At 33.7% G+C, this 17,903-nt stretch overlaps 2 protein-coding genes across 3 annotated transcripts; both read left to right on the top strand.

The window, feature by feature from the left end:
* Positions 1 to 581: 581 nt before the first annotated feature.
* On the top strand, positions 582 to 5,318 carry LOC122591196 (probable beta-1,3-galactosyltransferase 4). Of its 2 annotated transcripts, none has more exons than XM_043763419.1 (11): positions 582 to 966; positions 1,663 to 1,759; positions 1,894 to 1,955; positions 2,047 to 2,258; positions 2,663 to 2,726; positions 2,835 to 2,907; positions 2,985 to 3,105; positions 3,590 to 3,677; positions 3,757 to 3,882; positions 4,334 to 4,443; positions 4,782 to 5,318. In XM_043763419.1, exons 1-11 carry the CDS (start codon positions 872 to 874, stop codon positions 4,928 to 4,930), a joined length of 1,197 nt encoding a protein of 398 aa, XP_043619354.1. In that variant the 5' UTR covers positions 582 to 871; the 3' UTR covers positions 4,931 to 5,318. The 2 variants fall into 2 exon arrangements, with proteins under 2 accessions (XP_043619354.1, XP_043619353.1); XM_043763418.1 differs by having other exon boundaries at positions 584 to 966; positions 1,891 to 1,955.
* A 2,709-nt stretch (positions 5,319 to 8,027) lies between these two features.
* Positions 8,028 to 10,318, top strand: LOC122591359 (autophagy-related protein 8C-like). Its single transcript, XM_043763623.1, has 5 exons — positions 8,028 to 8,184; positions 8,947 to 9,002; positions 9,089 to 9,141; positions 9,792 to 9,910; positions 10,023 to 10,318. The coding sequence occupies exons 1-5, from the start codon at positions 8,148 to 8,150 to the stop codon at positions 10,115 to 10,117; spliced, it is 360 nt and encodes a 119-aa protein (XP_043619558.1). The 5' UTR covers positions 8,028 to 8,147; the 3' UTR covers positions 10,118 to 10,318.
* The last annotated feature ends 7,585 nt before the right edge of the window (positions 10,319 to 17,903 follow it).

The following is a 17,903-nucleotide window of genomic DNA, read 5'->3' as shown; positions in this document are numbered from 1 at the left end:
ATATTTTTAAATTTTGTGTGTTTAATAAATAAAATAATCAAATAATCACTTTAAAACTAATTATTTTAGTGTATGGATGTGCACAGGTCGAAACCCGGCCCGACTCCCGACCCAATGAAATCATGACCCGGGCCGTGAAGATCCAGGTCGGGTTCGAGCGGGTCACGAGTTTCTTTCACAGTTTTTCGATTTTTGGCTTCACTCGACCCGACCCGACTCTTCCAACCCGTGACCCGCGAATGCACTAAAAACGTGATCCACGACCCGGCCCGTTAATGTTTCGAACGGGTCGGTTCCTGATCGGTTCACGGATTTCAGTTCAAATACTCATCCATACTTTAGTGTGGATGTCGTAATCCGTTATCTATGTATAAAGAAGATGAAATAAATTGTAAGAGAATATATATCCTCTTTTTCTTGATTTTTTTTTTCTATGGTACAACTTGTGTAGAAAAAATGAAAAAATATGTCTGGTAAAAGACAAGAAGAACTTGACTTTCACTTTCTGTTATGTTGGTGGGTCTACTTCCCTTAATCCACCGCACCATCCTTCAACCATCTTCCTCAAATTTCAATATACGCGATTCACATCTCATACAGTACATCTACCCTCACCAAATATATACACATTATATATATACAAATATATATAAATCAAAACTTCTTTGCTTCCAAATCTTTATCTTCTTGATTCAGTCAATACCCACATCACACAATCAATAATTTCCTGTTTCTAATCAATCTTTTAAATAAAGTTTGAATCTTGAAGTCAAGAAACCAATTCTTGCATCTGGGTATCAAGTTTTTGACACATTTGGCTGTAAATTAGCTATCTGTTAGTTTGATTTGTGTTATTAAAGATTGTGTTATAATGTCTTGGAAGAACAGAGGTAGTTTGGTCTCAAAACAATTGACTTTGTTCCTGTGTGCTAGTTGCTTCTTTGCTGGAATGCTATTCACCGACAGGTTTATTTTATTTTATTTGTATTTATATTATAAGTTTTTAGTGTTTATATTGACCCTACCTACCACTTAAAATGATATAGGGTGGTTTTTATAGGGAATCATTAAGTACTCATATGCTGTTTTTATATAAATAATATATATGTAACATTGTAACTTTGTGTCAAATGATCATGAGTTAAGAATTTATTATGATTTGTGAAGTTTAGTGATCTTGATATGGTTTTTAAGGATTTAGTGATCTTACATGCTTTCTAAAGATTCTTAAATGTTAAATCTTGAAAAGTTTAGTCATTATCATATGGGTTTTGATCAATGTTAGTAGTATTTTTGGAGTGCATTTTCTATATATAAAGAAAGTTGGGTTATAACCATTTGGTAAACATAAATTTCATTTTGAATTTGTTTCCATGTTGGCAAAATGGATTTTGTGTGAAGTCGTGTTACCGGGATACAGTTTTACTTACATACTTCGTACAGTCTGGCTAATCTTAGAGCATTTATGTAGTGAGCTTTCTTAAATACCCCTTATTATATGTATTATATATCAGTGAGAGATAGATGATTGAATGTTGCATAAATTGAGTGAAAATAGATTAAAGTTGTCGAATATAAAGATTGGCTAAGCAGTTACATTGTGAAACATGTGAGTTAAAAATATCCGGAGGCTAATAATTGTTTGCTTTATTATGGTGTTAGAATGTGGACTGAGCCTGAACCTAAAGGCTTATCAAGACTAACCGGAACCGATGATGAACAACTTCAAGTAGTTGCAGATGATTGTAACACAAAATTAGTGAGTAACAAAGTTCATAAGCATATCTCCTTTATTTTGAAAAGTAGTTCATAAGCATATCTAATTTTTTATTTTTATGTTTTTGAACTCAATATTAATCATGTTTTTGGATTATTTTGTGTGCTTGTTAGAAGGATGTAAGGAGGGATTCCAAAGATATTATTCGTGAGGTTTCGAAGACACATAATGCCGTCCAGTAAGATTCGTTGTCTAATATTTTGAGTGCTGACTATTGTGGTTGACTTCTTTAAAAATGTAATGTTTCTTTGATGATTTCATGGATGTAGAACACTGGATAAAACTATTTCAAACTTGGAGATGGAATTAGCTGCTGCAAGAGCAATGCAAGATTCTATACTTACGGGCTCCCCTATATCAGATGATTTGTTGCTTCCCGAGCCGGTCAAGAAAAGAAAATATCTTATGGTTGTAGGCATTAATACGGCTTTTAGTAGCCGAAAGAGACGGGACTCCGTACGTGCTACCTGGATGCCACAAGGTTGTTATAGCTTTTGCATTTTCTTAGCTAATGGGCAATGGGTCAAATTTTGTCCTTGTCACTTATGTTCAGTTATTTTTTTACTACAAGTAAATAGCATGTTAACTATGACGAAATATTATTATTATTCGCCGGCTATCATATATTTTTTTTCTTTATAAACAAACTATTTATGCAATTTTATGCGTTAATATGCACTTTGGGCTGCTTTTCAAGGGAAAAAAAAAAAAAACACTTTGGGCTACTTTCAATCCAGTTACCAGTTTTTGGTTTAAACTATTGGTTGACCCTTTTAACGTAACTTGAATCGACCCATTTATAAATAAAAGCGGCGAGTTTCTGCCTATAGTCATGATCTTTATTTTACTTTAAATCGTTAATCATATTTATTCTACGAATTCCAGGTGATAAGCTGATAAAGCTGGAAAAAGAAAAGGGTATTATTATGCGATTTGTTATAGGTCATGGGTAGGTATCACACATTTCATTGATCTTAACAATATGCATTTAAAGCTGAGACTGTAATGTATAAACTGTAAGGGGCTGATTGTGTTAACCTTTGACTTTATTTTCCAGTGCTACAGCTGGTGGTATCCTTGATAGAGCTATTGAAGCAGAAGACAGAAAGCATGGAGACTTCTTGAGACTGGTAACATTATGATATTATCTGTATCTTTTGTTGAATCTTTGATATAAGAAGATGGCTGACAAATGGTATTTGAGCAGGAGCATATAGAGGGGTACCTTGAATTGTCAGCGAAAACAAAAACATATTTCACCACTGCCGTTGCTTTATGGGATGCAGATTTTTATGTCAAGGTTGATGACGACGTACATGTAAATATAGGTAACTATATGGATAATATGTCCCATTCACCTATAATGGGGTTGATTTGAGTCATTTTATCTTTCACAAGGGGCATGGGGGAAATTGATGAGTTAGCTAAACGGAACAGGTTAAATGGGTTGCTAGGCTGAAAGTCTTGCAAGTGTATTAAAAATGCATGCTACTTAAATTTCTCCATTGATATCTTATATTATTATTATTATTATTATTATTATTATTATTATTATTATTATTATTATTATTATTATTATTATTATTATTATTATTATTATTATTATTATTATTATTATTATTATTATTATTATTATTATTATTGTAATAGTATTGTTAGTCAGTTTGAGTCAATTATTTATAATTCAAATAAAAGGAGAAGAAGTGTTTGTGCATCAGTTACACCCGATCTGGATTGTTTTGACATGTATTAGAAGTAATTGTTCTGATCCATCCATCCACCCAACCTGCCTGACCTGACTTCTTTCGACAGCCACACTTGGAGCAACATTAGCCAAGCATCGGGTGAACCCTCGTGTATACATTGGGTGCATGAAGTCTGGTCCTGTCCTTGCTCACAAGTAAGCCATAGCTTTTCTTTTTCATTATAATCTATTGTGGGTTCAAGCATTTACCTTTTATTTTTTTTAATTCTTTAAGAGGAGTGAGATATCATGAACCTGAACACTGGAAGTTTGGTGAAGAAGGAAACAAGTATTTCCGACACGCCACAGGCCAACTATATGCCATTTCAAAAGATTTAGCTACTTATATCTCGATAAACCAGTAAGTATTGCTTATCAGTTTTTTAAGGACCTTTAGCTGCTGAGCTTACAACCTCAGTCCATTTACTAGAAAGCAGGTTGATTTGGGTTAGATCTTATTTCTATAGGGTCGAGTGGGTCCACTTTATAAAATTATCAGAAAAAGAAACAGGTTGAGCAAACGAGCATGTTAAATGGGTGAAGTTTATCCAAAGTGTTTTTTCCACCTCTTAAATCGATTTACTCAAACAAATTAGATATCATTTTGAATATACAGGTCTTATAGGCATATTTGAATAGGTCTTATAGGCATATTTTAATAACTGAGCTACTAATAAATTCCAATAAAATCATGACGAGTCAACCTGGCCTAACCTCTTTTGACCCAAACCCTATTTTTTGCATTACCATACCCGCCCAAGTTGCCACCTGTGTATAATTTATAACTATTGTATCGCTTCTGAATCTAATAGGAATGTACTACATAAGTACGTTAATGAGGACGTATCATTGGGATCATGGTTCATCGGACTGGATGTGGAGCACATCGATGATAGGAGGCTATGTTGTGGGACACCGCCAGGTAATGTTCTTTTTGTCTTGTATCTTTGTCTAGTTTTTGAGCATATCTATATTCAATTTCAACTTATTAGTCTGCCGGGGGATTTGGGTTGTACTTTATAATGTTTATCTCCAACCAGCAAACCTCTACTTTTAGCTAGATAGAAATGGCTCAAATGCTTGGAATGATTACCTTTAGTATTATAATTTAGTTCTAAAAATGAAGTGAATAAAAAGGTGTTGGCAGTTTCCGGGCCTTCTTGGACCAGTACTAAAATGTTACCCTTTCTTACCCACAATAATTTCGACACTTTATCCGTCCCACCCATTTTGCTCTCTCTAATTGCTATGCGTGTGCAGATTGCGAATGGAAGGCTCAAGCAGGGAACATATGCGTGGCTTCATTCGATTGGAGCTGCAGTGGGATTTGCAGGTCAGCTGATCGAATCAAAGAGGTTCACCGGCGGTGTGGGGAAGGGGAAGATACTCTATGGAATGCGTCTTTTTGATCATCATGCCATTAAGATGAATTTGTATAATATCGGTCAGAGACTCAGAGCAGCAAATCTAAAGCGTCCACCCATTTTTTCTAATTAGCAAAAACATGTTGTCATTGACATATAATCTCCACTCATCATCGTAGCCATTCTTCTAACCTCTAGAAAAATCTGAGCTTGATGGTAGCATGTATCGTTGGTAGGAGCTCCTCAATTTTAGGCGAAGAGGAAGCACCCAATGTTTTTTTGTTCTTTTTTACATTTTATTTCAGTAGGAAGGTAAATATTGTTTTGGTATAATATGACAATAAGGCTTCATACATATGATAAGATGTGGCCATTTGTTATTCAGCTCTTTCTACATACTATGCTTGTAATTCAAATTTTTGATCCTTGGTTATTTTGAAGATGTTATATGTTTGGTTAAAGCAAGATGATATTGATATGAAATCAAACAGTGCTGCAGAACACAGATGCCAGTATTTTCAAGCAACATAAACGTTCATCAGTTCGACTTTCATGTCAAGAAAAAATCTTGTGGTGGCTCCCAAAACCACGTTGTAAGTTTTTGTGTCCGAGGAAGACTGATAATGAATCGATAATTCATTCTTGAGTGAGAGCCTGAGAGGTAGGTTTACACTTTATAAGAGGAAGGCTAGATTAATTGGTCATTTGTTGAGTGAAAACTTGCTAGTGAGTTAGGTCTCAGCCAACCCTGCAACTCTTCTTGACTCTTGCTCACTACCACATCAGCTTTTCTCTCTTCTTAAATCACCTCTTCCTACTTACTACCAACCTTACCTCTTCTTCACCTCTTGCTCATTTCTTCCTTCACTTTTATTTATCTAAATGTAACAAAAAAGTAACAAATGGGTCCACCACCACCTCTTCCTCACCCGGTGATGGGGGGAAGAGGCCATCTAGGAAGAGCCACGCCGGGCTTGCTGCTAACGCAGGAAGGGAGGACGAAAAGCCACGCCGAGGTTTAAGACGTGTGTTGGCAAAGGCCTTAGAAACTTAGTGTGTTTTTCTATTACAAAGGTCTAGTCACATTTGGTTACTTTGAGTTTAAAGAATCTCACTAGTAAAGAAAACTTTACATTGGAGTATCCAAAAACTTAACAAAAATTAGCTAAAGTGGATTAGTTTCTTGTAACATTAATTTATATTCCTATGACATTTCACTCACCATTTCATATTAACATGTCCGGAAAAAAAAATTCAACAAGACTTCATCTCGATGCCATGAAGATACTTATTTCCAACAACTACTCGACATACCGTCATCCGCTGACCCGCATTGTTGTGTTCAAATGCGCAAAGGTCAAACGGACAACTGTTCCGTGATGCCACAAATCCCCTACCTCCGTTTTCTAAATCGTGTTACACTCCATAACTCGGTTTTTCTCAATATGCACCACCTAAACCACTCTATGATGAAGCCAAGACAAGACTCAAGGGGCGGGAACTATTGTCGTGTTGGCCGATGACGAAGTAAAAGACATACAAAAGCTGGTCAAACACAAAACAAAATAGGGAAGGAAATATCGGAGAAGAGGACGTGAACGACAAGAACAATTTGATGTAGGCGAAAATTTGGGTCCACCCGTTTGAGGACTCCGTGCTCACTGGTCAGAACAATTAAATGGGCAAGAGGTTTTGGGGTAGCGTATTTAGATTGTTCAAGGGTAAAAGGCGTGAAGAACCCAGCAAATGGTCACATAACTAAATACAAACCTATGATGCCTGGGCATAGATTACCACCTAGCAGAAGCCATGTCCTAAATATCTATACTCATATTACACATTTTCACTATCCCTCCAAACAATTTTAGGAATCCTTAAGACACGATTTTAGCCGTTCATCTTTATCATGATAGATCAAAAGACCATCCATTTTCATCTTGTACCGAAAACAATATTGACCTTTGACACACTTTTAAAAATATAACAAAAAGATTGTATAGTCAAGAACATCCCAAATGATCCCTTCACATTTGTAGTCCTTTCATATTTCTCTCCCGATCTCATTTCATTAAAAACAATATTGATTTTTGACACACTTTCATATTTCTCTCCTGGTCTCTTCACATTTGTAGTCCCTGTAGTCACACATCTCAAACTCCGGAGTGAAAAACATGAGTAAAAGTCGGAACTATCATTACCCTCGCTATGTGCGGGTAATTTTTTCTAGCATACATAAAATCTTTAGATGAACTCGATTTCCTAATGCCTTATGTCTATATGATTTTTCATGTTATTTGTTTTGACTCATCTTGTAATTGTACTTATAAATGTACTCTTTTGGTTTATTAGCGACTTGCTAATTCAATCTTTTGCCTAAAAAAACTAAATGTAAGGGCAAGGGTGTAGTCGGCTTGTTTTATCGGCAAAAAAATCGGTTAGGATCGGCAAATCGGCAACCCTAGCACATGCATAGGCAACTTTAATCGGAAATTTTGGCAAGTTTCATTGGCTAGTTTTGGCCGATGCAAGTGAACGTTGGGGAGCTAACATGTGAACGTTGGGAGCCTTTTTTTTAAAAAAATATGGTCAAATATGCATCGGCAACTTTCATTGACAAATTGACAACTTTTTGCACTATACCAAGGAACTTGGCAAGATTTTGGTTAGTTTTGGCAAAATTTTTTGGTATGTCAATTGGCATGGTTTTATTGGCCTATTTTTTATTTTTTATTTTTAAAACTTACCAATTTGTTAATACATTGCCACTACATCTTTGCCTCAAATGTATTCTTAAAAGGAAAATGATTAATCAAATTAACCTAAAAATCTTCCTTAAAAATGTCTAGATCTAATAGTTATGAGTATTTTTTTAAAAAAAATTTATCATTTTCCATCTAAAAAATGACTCTTTGAAAAAGTGTGACTGAATATCTTAAATAGGTTGCGTTTATCCGATTTAGAAAAAGCTAAAAAAATACTCATTAAGAAAACACATATATTTTGAAGGTGGGCCACAGATGATATCTTCTATCTTTGTAGAACGATATCGTATTATCTTCCCTAAAAATAAAAAAGAAAACGTATAATACTAGAAATCAAATACGCAAATAAATATAAATCAAAATCAAATCAAATCAAATCAAATCAATAAATACACCCAAAAAAAAAAAAAAATCCCTTTTTCTATATCCCATTCACGAAATTTTCTTTTCTCCCAATTCTCAAAAAAAAAACCCCCTAATTTCCCAGCAATCGAATTGCCATGGCTAAAAGCTCCTTCAAATTGGAACACCCTTTAGGTATTATCCCTTTCTGAATTTCATCTTTTTTTAATTAAATTACTATAATTTATATAAAATCATATATCACAATAATTATTATAATTATAACAATCAATTATATATACATGTCTCAAATTTACAAATTATATTCGTTGTGTTCAATTGATTATAATTATTATGATTTCATGATTAGGGTTTGTGTAGTTGTGTTATTAATAAAGTTATGTTTGATATTTTTTTGTATAACTTGTAAGTGATGTTGATTTTATCTGTATTGTATTATTTATTTTGTAATAATTTGTGAATTCTTATAACATGATATTATTTTTCGTAGCCTGTTACGTAAACCAGTTTGCTTCAATTATGATTTTATAGGTTTCTCTGTGTGCACTTTGTATAATCATGTTTTAACTCTATGGTATTCCGTATTCGAGCTGACCAATTAAGTTCGAGTTCTAAGCCGTTCAGGAAAAAAAAAATTTTTTTTTGAGTCCTACCGATAACGTCTATGCTTTCATGATGGTTTTAAGTAATGATATGAGTGCATTGTGGCGGACCATGATTCTTTGAGTTTGGGTGTTATGGTTGTCGGTTTTTTCTTATTGTTTCGTAGCTGTTTTGATTAAGTAAGTTTATAATTAGTTCTAACGAGTTTGAGTTGCTCGTGGAGACTAATATGAGCTGAATAACAGTTTTTGATTTGTTTTTTTTTTTTTTTTTTTTTTTCTAGTGATCATTATGTTATCGTTTTGACTTAATTTTGCTACTGAATTTGTTTAGAGAGGCGACAAGCTGAGGCTGCACGTATCAGGGAGAAGTACCCTGACAGAATTCCGGTATTTAAGATTTTCGATTGTGTGTGATAACATATACACTACTTGGTGCATTGTGTTTCTTATTTATATGTTCTGTTATTTTACAGGTTATTGTTGAGAAAGCTGAAAGAACTGACATTCCTGATATCGACAAGAAAAAGTTAGTCAATTCTTTCAGTAGTATTCAGATCTTTTAGTATGATATAGATTTCTAATCGTATATATTATAAATTCCATTAAGTTTCGTTCTTTTTGGCACTCTACTTGTTTATGATTCAATCTGTTTGAGCTGAAAGATTTTTTGGCTTTTGGATTAAATGGACCAATAAATGTTTTTTTTACTCCATCATACACTTCTTTTGAAAAGATGTTTGGTAGCTCTCCCATAACGATCAGTTTTTCAAATGCGCATTTTGTAAATGGACTGTAGCTTTTGTTTAGTGTTAGTTACCTTTTCTTTATCTAACTACATTTTAAGGTAATCAGAGTAGAGTTTGATCTTTGTTTGACAAGAATGATTAAAAAATTCATGGCAACAATGATCAAACATATATAAAAGGGTGTGTTTGGGTAAGCTTAAGTTTTTAGCGTATGCTTATGGAAAAACCCAAGAAATGGTCTTTAAGCACTTTGAAATGAGCTTATTTAACTACTTTCGAGGAGCTTAATAGTTGTACGGTAACATAATACGCCGTTAAGCTCTTTACTGAAGCCAACCCAAACACCCCTTAAATAAAAGTTCAAAATTTGTGCTGTGATGGCTTTGAAAGTTTTCAACTTTAATTACTATGAATCAAATGATGGATGCAGATATCTGGTACCTGCTGATCTTACTGTTGGACAGTTTGTGTATGTCGTGAGAAAGAGGATTAAGCTGAGTGCTGAAAAGGCCATCTTTATTTTTGTGAAGAACATCCTGCCACCCACTGGTATGAATAAATTCCGAGTACATGATGTATTCATTACCTCCTCTGTGTTATTGCTTTCATATTTTGCTTGCTCTAATACGTGTGTATGTATAATTGTCGTTTGTAACTATAGCCGCCATGATGTCTGCAATATATGAAGAAAACAAAGATGAGGATGGTTTCCTATACATGACTTACAGCGGGGAGAATACGTTTGGATCACTTTGAGGTGCGTGCAATGGAAGCTGAATGATGGATGTGAATATGGTCCAAGAAGGCATGAACATGTACATTCTTTTATCGATGGTCTTCTTTATTAGTTCAACACCATTACATGCTTTTCTGTGTTGCCTTGGTTGGGCAGTTTCACATTTTAATGTTCTTGTGTTAAAACTTGGAATAATGTGATAGTAGTTTGACTTTCTGGTATTTGTTTAGTGTCGAGTCAAAAACCACTCTACAATTTAGCATAACAGACTATCCTATTCAAGCCCTTATATTGTTTGGTTTAGTGACATTATTCGGCTATAACAAAACTAATTATCCAAGTCTCGAAGTATTTACATACAGGTCTCCGATTTCTACGTAGTTTGAACTTTTGTTGTTTCAAGGCTTTTGTTTTTGGGCATACTATGCTGTAGAAATATGACATGCCTTACAGAAAGAAGTGATATCTACCACAGAATCTGTATGCTATGAAACATATAAAGTGTGGTAGATGTGTCAAATTATATGGTAAAAGTATCACTTTTCTTACAGAATAGGTTTTAATAAAACAAAAAGACCTGAAAAAGTTAAAACCTCTTCAAAGATGATTCTTTTCCTCAGTTTGTAACTAAAATTTAAGTTGATATGAATCGGTATGTGTCCTCGATCGGGCATCTTTTGCTTTCAATAAACAGTATATGAAGATTAATTTAATGGTAGCCCAATGGCAAGAAACAGTCAATAACACTCTTTGCTTTCTTTATTCATAATTTTCAACAACACAACACGGAGTTGTCCAGGTAATCACCGTGTCTCACTACCTATATACACAAATCAATCTGGTTTATATCTATATCTTCAGAAAGAGAAAAAAGATGGCCTTCTCCTTGACCAATTTCTTCAGCTGTTTTTCACACACTCCCTCACCTTCGACCTCCAAATTCATCTGCAAAGGAGATGTATGTGTCTTAAACCATCATGCTAAACAACGCGCACGTCCCGCTTCAGCAATTCCATAATCTTAAAGAGACTTATTTTATCTGTCGCAAGTCGGTTTTGGATTTTGAATTTGCCTTTGTAACATTATAAGTTATTAATATTACATCAACTAGCATTATATCTGTATTTTGCAGCTATCTAATTTATTAATATCTCTACCTTCCAGTTAAAGATTGTGATCAAAACTGATATTTATCTTACACTGAACTTCTCAACCATGTACCCACTAACGTCAGGTTGTTTTGCTTAGAGATGCAAATCTGTGTCTGGATGCATATAAATAACAAGCATGTAGACTTGATCAAACAAGAAGTAAGGACCCATGCTTTAGATTAGGTGGGTGATTCATTTTAAAGCGTTGACCACGAAACCTGTTGTTGCTGGTGCAAATTATGTTTCTTGCCCAAGTGGTGACATATATTTACGGGTGCAATTCGAAGCAACTTTGTTTCAATTTTTCTTAGATACGAAAACTAGGAATCTATCTGAATGTATTTGTTGTTGAAGTTGACTATTTGTTGCAGCAACACTATCTGGTTCGCGTCTTTTCGGCCAATCGGGGAACCATTTTTCAAATGAATATAAATCTTTTTAGAATACAAAGTTCGCGGGTTCATAACATAAAATATACTAGATATGCTCTAGAATTACATTAGCATGATACTTAAATTAATACGATACTTAATAAACTAGCATGGTTGGATTTAGGGATGTGTACAGTCAAAAACCGGTCTGACCTGTACAAATCCGTGAGCCACAGATGCATCAAAACAGGACCGCGACTCGGCCCTTTAACCTCTCGGGCAGGTCAGTTCAGGACGGGTTCGGGCGGGTTTCGGTTCGGTTCTCCGGTTTAAGGGACTTTTGTTCGTTCGCGTCTCAAAAACTGGCGGACCATGCCTGGCCTGAAACCCCAAAGTGCACCAAAATGGAAACCGTGACCCGGCCCGTTACCCTCTTGGGCGAGTCGGGTTCAGGTTGGTTTCGGGCAGGTAAAAATGTAGAGACATCGGGTTTTCAAAAATGTAGGCTCGCTTCAAGGAGAGTTATGAGGAATTAGTTGTGATTTATGCAATAGCTGAAATTTTAACTATACTAAACCCTCTTTGTTTCGTCTCCAAACTACACTAAATGATCCCAATACCTAAACCCGACTTCTATTACTCAAATACACCAATATAAAACCCAACTGATGGTTTATCTCTCCTTGTCCAGAAAGGCAGAAATCGATTGCATACGATAATAACTTACAAAACTTCTCGATAACGATACGAATTTGATTAATTAATCATTAATGAGTCCATAACCTCTCAAGATCATAACTAAATCAAGATAATGGAATTTAAAGTAACACATTTGAGAGGGGAATACGAGATAGACATGCGAGTAACGATTTCACACCAAAAACCCACTTGAATCGCTTTTAAATCAAACCGAAAATGCTTAAGAACACAAAGAAAAAGGTTAGGGTTTTTGGGTGATTATTCTTTTGGCTTTTGAATCTGAAATTATAAACAAATGACAATCTATCTCATGCCAAATCACCTCTTTGCCCTCACTTAATCACCACAGTGACATTTTAACTCCATTTAACCAGAGACGGTATCAGGAAAAAATTCCAAAGGGGCAAACTTAGAAAATTTATGAAAAATAAATCTAAAAGGGGACAAAACATAAAAAACCTATAGAAATTTTTTTAAAAATACATGATAAAATTTAAATTTGGAGAGGGGCATTGGACCCCCTTGCCCCCTCTTTAGTACCGCCCCTGCATTTAACGACATACTACACTAACGGGAACACGACACAAGTTTTCTACATAATTGATACACTATGATGTACTTCATTACCACATAATTATCCACATAACTGACGATAATTATCCACATAAATAAATCGCCATTTAACGACTTAATATTGACTAACACTCAAGGTTAATAGACATTGAATAAAAAATTCATGATTTTACGTTTGTGTTTATAATTTATTGGATTATTTGTAGTACATGGACCGGGTGGATGTGGTAAAACAAATCTTAATAATGAGCCTGACTAATTTGTTTTATTTTTGGTTTTATATATACTTTACTCACACATTTTCATCCATACAAGTATTTACTTATGACATGTACTAATATATATATATATGAGATTGATTATTGTAAAATAAGTATTAAAGTAAAACAAATAGGACAAAATCTTGACTTTTAGATCATAGTTAAATTGATGCACGAAGATTCACGAAGCAATTGATGCGTGAGGATTTTCATGATGCACGGTGATTTTCAGTAAAGAAAAACCTATTGTTTTATTTGTTTTACTTTAATACTTGTTTTATTTTACCTAACCATATATATATATATAGCCAAAAATTAAAATAAGAACCAATATTTTGTCGAGAACTAGTATTCAATTAAAATCAGGAAGGTCAGTGTTGTAATTTACTACTAAGTACAATATATATAATTATCAACTAAAAGTAATTATCCCCACGTGAATCGCTTTACATGAATCGCGCTCCTGCACAGTTATGATAATTATGTATTCTTTTCATAATGCCATTTCCATAGAAATTTTTATTTAAACGGTCGTTTTTCAAGAATGTTTTGTCAAACAAATTTTCAAAAAAAAAAAAGTTGTACAAGTGGGTAAACCGGTATTTCAAATACCGGTTTCGTTATTTTGGCTCAGAAGTTCGCAAAACCGGGTTCAAAAAAAGTAACTCGAACCCGGTACTCCCATTACCGGTTTCGAAGTTTGCAGGTTGATGTGACAAGGGCAGGTACGAGAGTTGACTGGCTACAGTGGCCCCTTATACGTATTTCGAAACTGGTATTGCCAAACCCGGTTTTGAATCGAGTATATATATAATTCTGTTTTTCTTTACGCATCAAAAGAAAGTGGTATTAATGGCGGAATTAGGAAAATCATTATGGCAAGAAGATGAACCAGATTGTGGTACATTTCCCTTTAGAAGCATCATATTGAAAACCCTTTTCTTATTATTCTATTAATAGCCTTTAACTTTTCTGATGATGACGACGACGATAATCTTCTAATTGTCTCCATCTTCTTATAAGTCAACAAGATTAATTGTCTTCTTCTCTCATCATAGTACGGCTGATTATTCAAGAAAACAGAAGATGATGAAGATGCTGCTGCCTGCTGCTGGTGAAACAACCCATAAAGTCAGATATTATGTTAAATCAATACTAGTATGATGTATATTTTTGTGATATGAAGTTGATAAGATCGAAGTTGCTTATAGTGTGTGTGTGTGAGAGAGATTATCTATATATAGATATAGATACACTATATATGTGTATGTATAGATTGAGGGAGAAAGGGGTAAATGATAAAGTGAGAATGCATGGCTGCTATTTTTGTCCTTACACTCGAACCCGGTATTGGGAAAACCGGGTTCACATTCCTTGTCAGTGTCAAGTCACCATCATCCTGCATCGTCACTGTTCATTTGCAAAAGGTAGTACAATTTTTGAAACCGGTAATGGCAATACCGGTTTCAATCTCCTTTTTCTGAAACCGGTAATTAAAATACCATTTTCGAGCCAAAAAAAGGAAACCGGTATTTGAAATACCGGTTTACCCACTTGTACAACTTTTTTTTTTTTCGAAAACTTGTTTGACAAAACACCATTGAAAAACCACTGTTTCAAAAAAAATTTCCATTTCCATAATAATACTCTTTTTATTACTTTTCAAGCCATTTCGATATATATAACTAATCTGTAGAGTGTAAATGAAACAAAAAATTTGGCTTGTAAGCTTATTGTATATATTATAAGATTAAATGAAATGGGTATAATACAACATAAATGGCTATTAGCCTATTATAGCCTTAGAATTTAGAACGTGAGAAACTAAAAACCCAATAGACAACAAGTAAATTAACTAAAATTCTGGTAACCACCATGATTCGTTCAACCTCAACCTCATTTTTTTCCATAACATTTAGAAAAACCTAATTCAAAGACGAAGGAAAAACCTAAATTTGCTTGAAATTGTGATTTTGTTTTCATTAGTGCAAGAAATTGAAATTTCATAGACGGATTATGCGTTTACGTATCTTGTTGAAAGACAATATCGGTGGGCAACTTTGTTTTAATTAGGAGATAAGATAACTTATATATTTTTCAATATCACCGTTTTACCCTTTTGCACGTCCACATCTTTAAATGAGTAACTTTAATTATACAAATGCCAGTGATGTTTCTTGATCTAACTAATCTAATGGTTGTAATTAATTCTCGCAGTTTTCGATAATTTATTAGTTCTCATAATATTTGTACTATATATATATATATAGTGAAAAATTATTTTGAGAACCCTTTTTTTTGCGAGAACTTTTGAGAACTTTTCAAATTAAGCCCAACCGATGATTATTCTTTACATGAAAGTTGTTTTTTGATTGTTTTCTGAATAACTTATGTGTGATTTTGAAGTTTATAATTGTGTGGAGGCATAGATTATCATCCGTTATACAATAATGTTGAGATTTGGATTCTTGATCACATGTGCACGAATATTGCTATGATTACATGTGATCGACTTGCATACATGTGATCATAGCAATATTCGTGTACATGTGATCAAGAATCCAAATCTCCACATAATTGTATAACGGATGATAATCCATGCTCCAGACAATTATAAACTTCAAAATCACACATAAGTTATTCAGAAAACAATCAAAAAACAATTTTCATGTAAACAATAATCATCGGTTGGGCTTTGATTTGAAAAGTTCTCAAAGGTTCTCGCAAAAAAAGTTTCTCAAAACAATTTTACCCTATATATATATATATATATATATATATACTATCAAACAAGAACAATTTTAAAATAAAATACGGTGAGAACACTTAAAAATTACATTTTGATGCATTAAATGTCCATAAAACTAACATAGTGTATAACTAATTATCATTATTTAAGTGTTTAACAACACATTGGCATGTCAAAATCAAGAAAATCATGTTTTTTGTTTTATACATCCATCTTGGATGTATATTCTTCAAAATGATGTATCCAACAAAAAACGTAATTTTTTCGATTTTGACGGATCAATGTGTTGTTAAACACTTAAATAATAATAATTAGTTATGCAATATGTTAGTTTTATGGACTTTTAATGCATCAAAATGATGTCTATTTTTATTTTCAGATATGCATGTTATCCACATCCATTAAAGTGGATTAAATATCCATTGTCATTCCTAATTGTCGAAGAGTTCATCCCATCTAGGATTTATTCAAAATAATAACACATTTAAAGAAAAAAAAGCTATATTATATAGATGAATTTTGCTAAATATGAAGTAATTATCTCTTAAAAATGGATATATAAACGCTATATTTTTTATAATTGGTTACATCTTATGAAAATTAGAGTGTTTGAACCACGGCGGCTCTTGAAACAGAAACACGAGTATTTATTTTCCATGGACCGGGCTGCTGTTTCTTTGTTTGGGTTCGAAAGTCACTTCTAATTCTTTAATATTTGAGATTTTCAAATACTCAACTTATTGTTCCAATTCGAATCCAACCGAAAGGAATTAAGTGGTATTAAAGAACATAATAATGAGACCAAATTAAAAGTCATCGCATACACGAACCACAAAATTAATATATACTTTTTTGAACGGCATTAGAATTTCATGGGGAAAAATTAATAAGAAACTAGCTAGCCGATACAACGAAAAACACAGGACCTAATGATAACCTAATTAACTAAACATGAGAAGAATGATCGACCTTCATGTCCTAACTTGAACACCCGTTGCACAAGGCCAGGAATACAAAAGCATCTAGGGTCTGTTTGTATTTTTAACTATTAAGTGACTGAATTGATTAAGTGACTGAATGAATAAGTAATGTCTGTATGGATTAAATCAATACAGTTGTTTTTGTTTATTAAGTAAAAAAAACAAACACTTTTGATGACTTAATGGATTAAGTATTTTTTATTAAGTCACGACTTAATTTATTAAGTCGAAAACAAACGCCACCTAACACTCATCCGTTCTTTTCAGACTCCCAGATAAAATTCCAATCGACTTGTGACGGTTACGCTAAGTGTTCAAATATGTATTTAATTTATACGGAGTATATAATATAGCACAATAATAATGGGTGCTTGTCTTCAACGAGATTTACTGGTTTTCAGTTCAAAGCCTCGATAACTTCTGAGTTCAAGCCAACACAACTTGACTTGTATATGAATTTCTTCATGTTTGTTGTTTGAAATGTGCATGGGCACTGTCAAAAATGGACTTGTTAAGTTGTTGAAATCACTTTGTTACCTTCCGTAGTCGTTATGCCTTTTTAAGGTTCCCCTTTTTAACTTTAAAGGTGAATTTTCATTAATATGCACAAATTTACAAACAAATAAGAATGCCAATATTCTATCTTATACAAAGGACAACCTATACAAAGAACTACTACTAGGATCAACAACACATTCAAACACCACATACACAAAACAAATCCAGCAGCTACGTACTCAAGTTAGCATTAGAATGAGACCAAGAAGCGTCATCTTGCACCGCTCTCTATACTCATTCGCACACACTAAAATGAGCAGCATGCACACCAATAGTTCATCCTCTTCTCTATTCAGCAATGGCTTTCAGTTCATTATTTTTCCACATCAAATTCCATCTTACAACCACAATATTCACACTTTTTGACTTCTTAATTCTGAAAGATAGCATCGTTTGTCTTACATTCTCCTTGATCAAACTGGACAAAACATCCTCACTTCTTTCTTTTTTCTTGAAAATTCTCAA

The sequence above is a fragment of the Erigeron canadensis genome, chromosome 3 (assembly GCF_010389155.1).
Source record: "Erigeron canadensis isolate Cc75 chromosome 3, C_canadensis_v1, whole genome shotgun sequence".
Classification (NCBI taxonomy): Eukaryota; Viridiplantae; Streptophyta; class Magnoliopsida; order Asterales; family Asteraceae; genus Erigeron; species Erigeron canadensis.
This window is presented reverse-complemented; position numbering and strand designations above follow the sequence as displayed.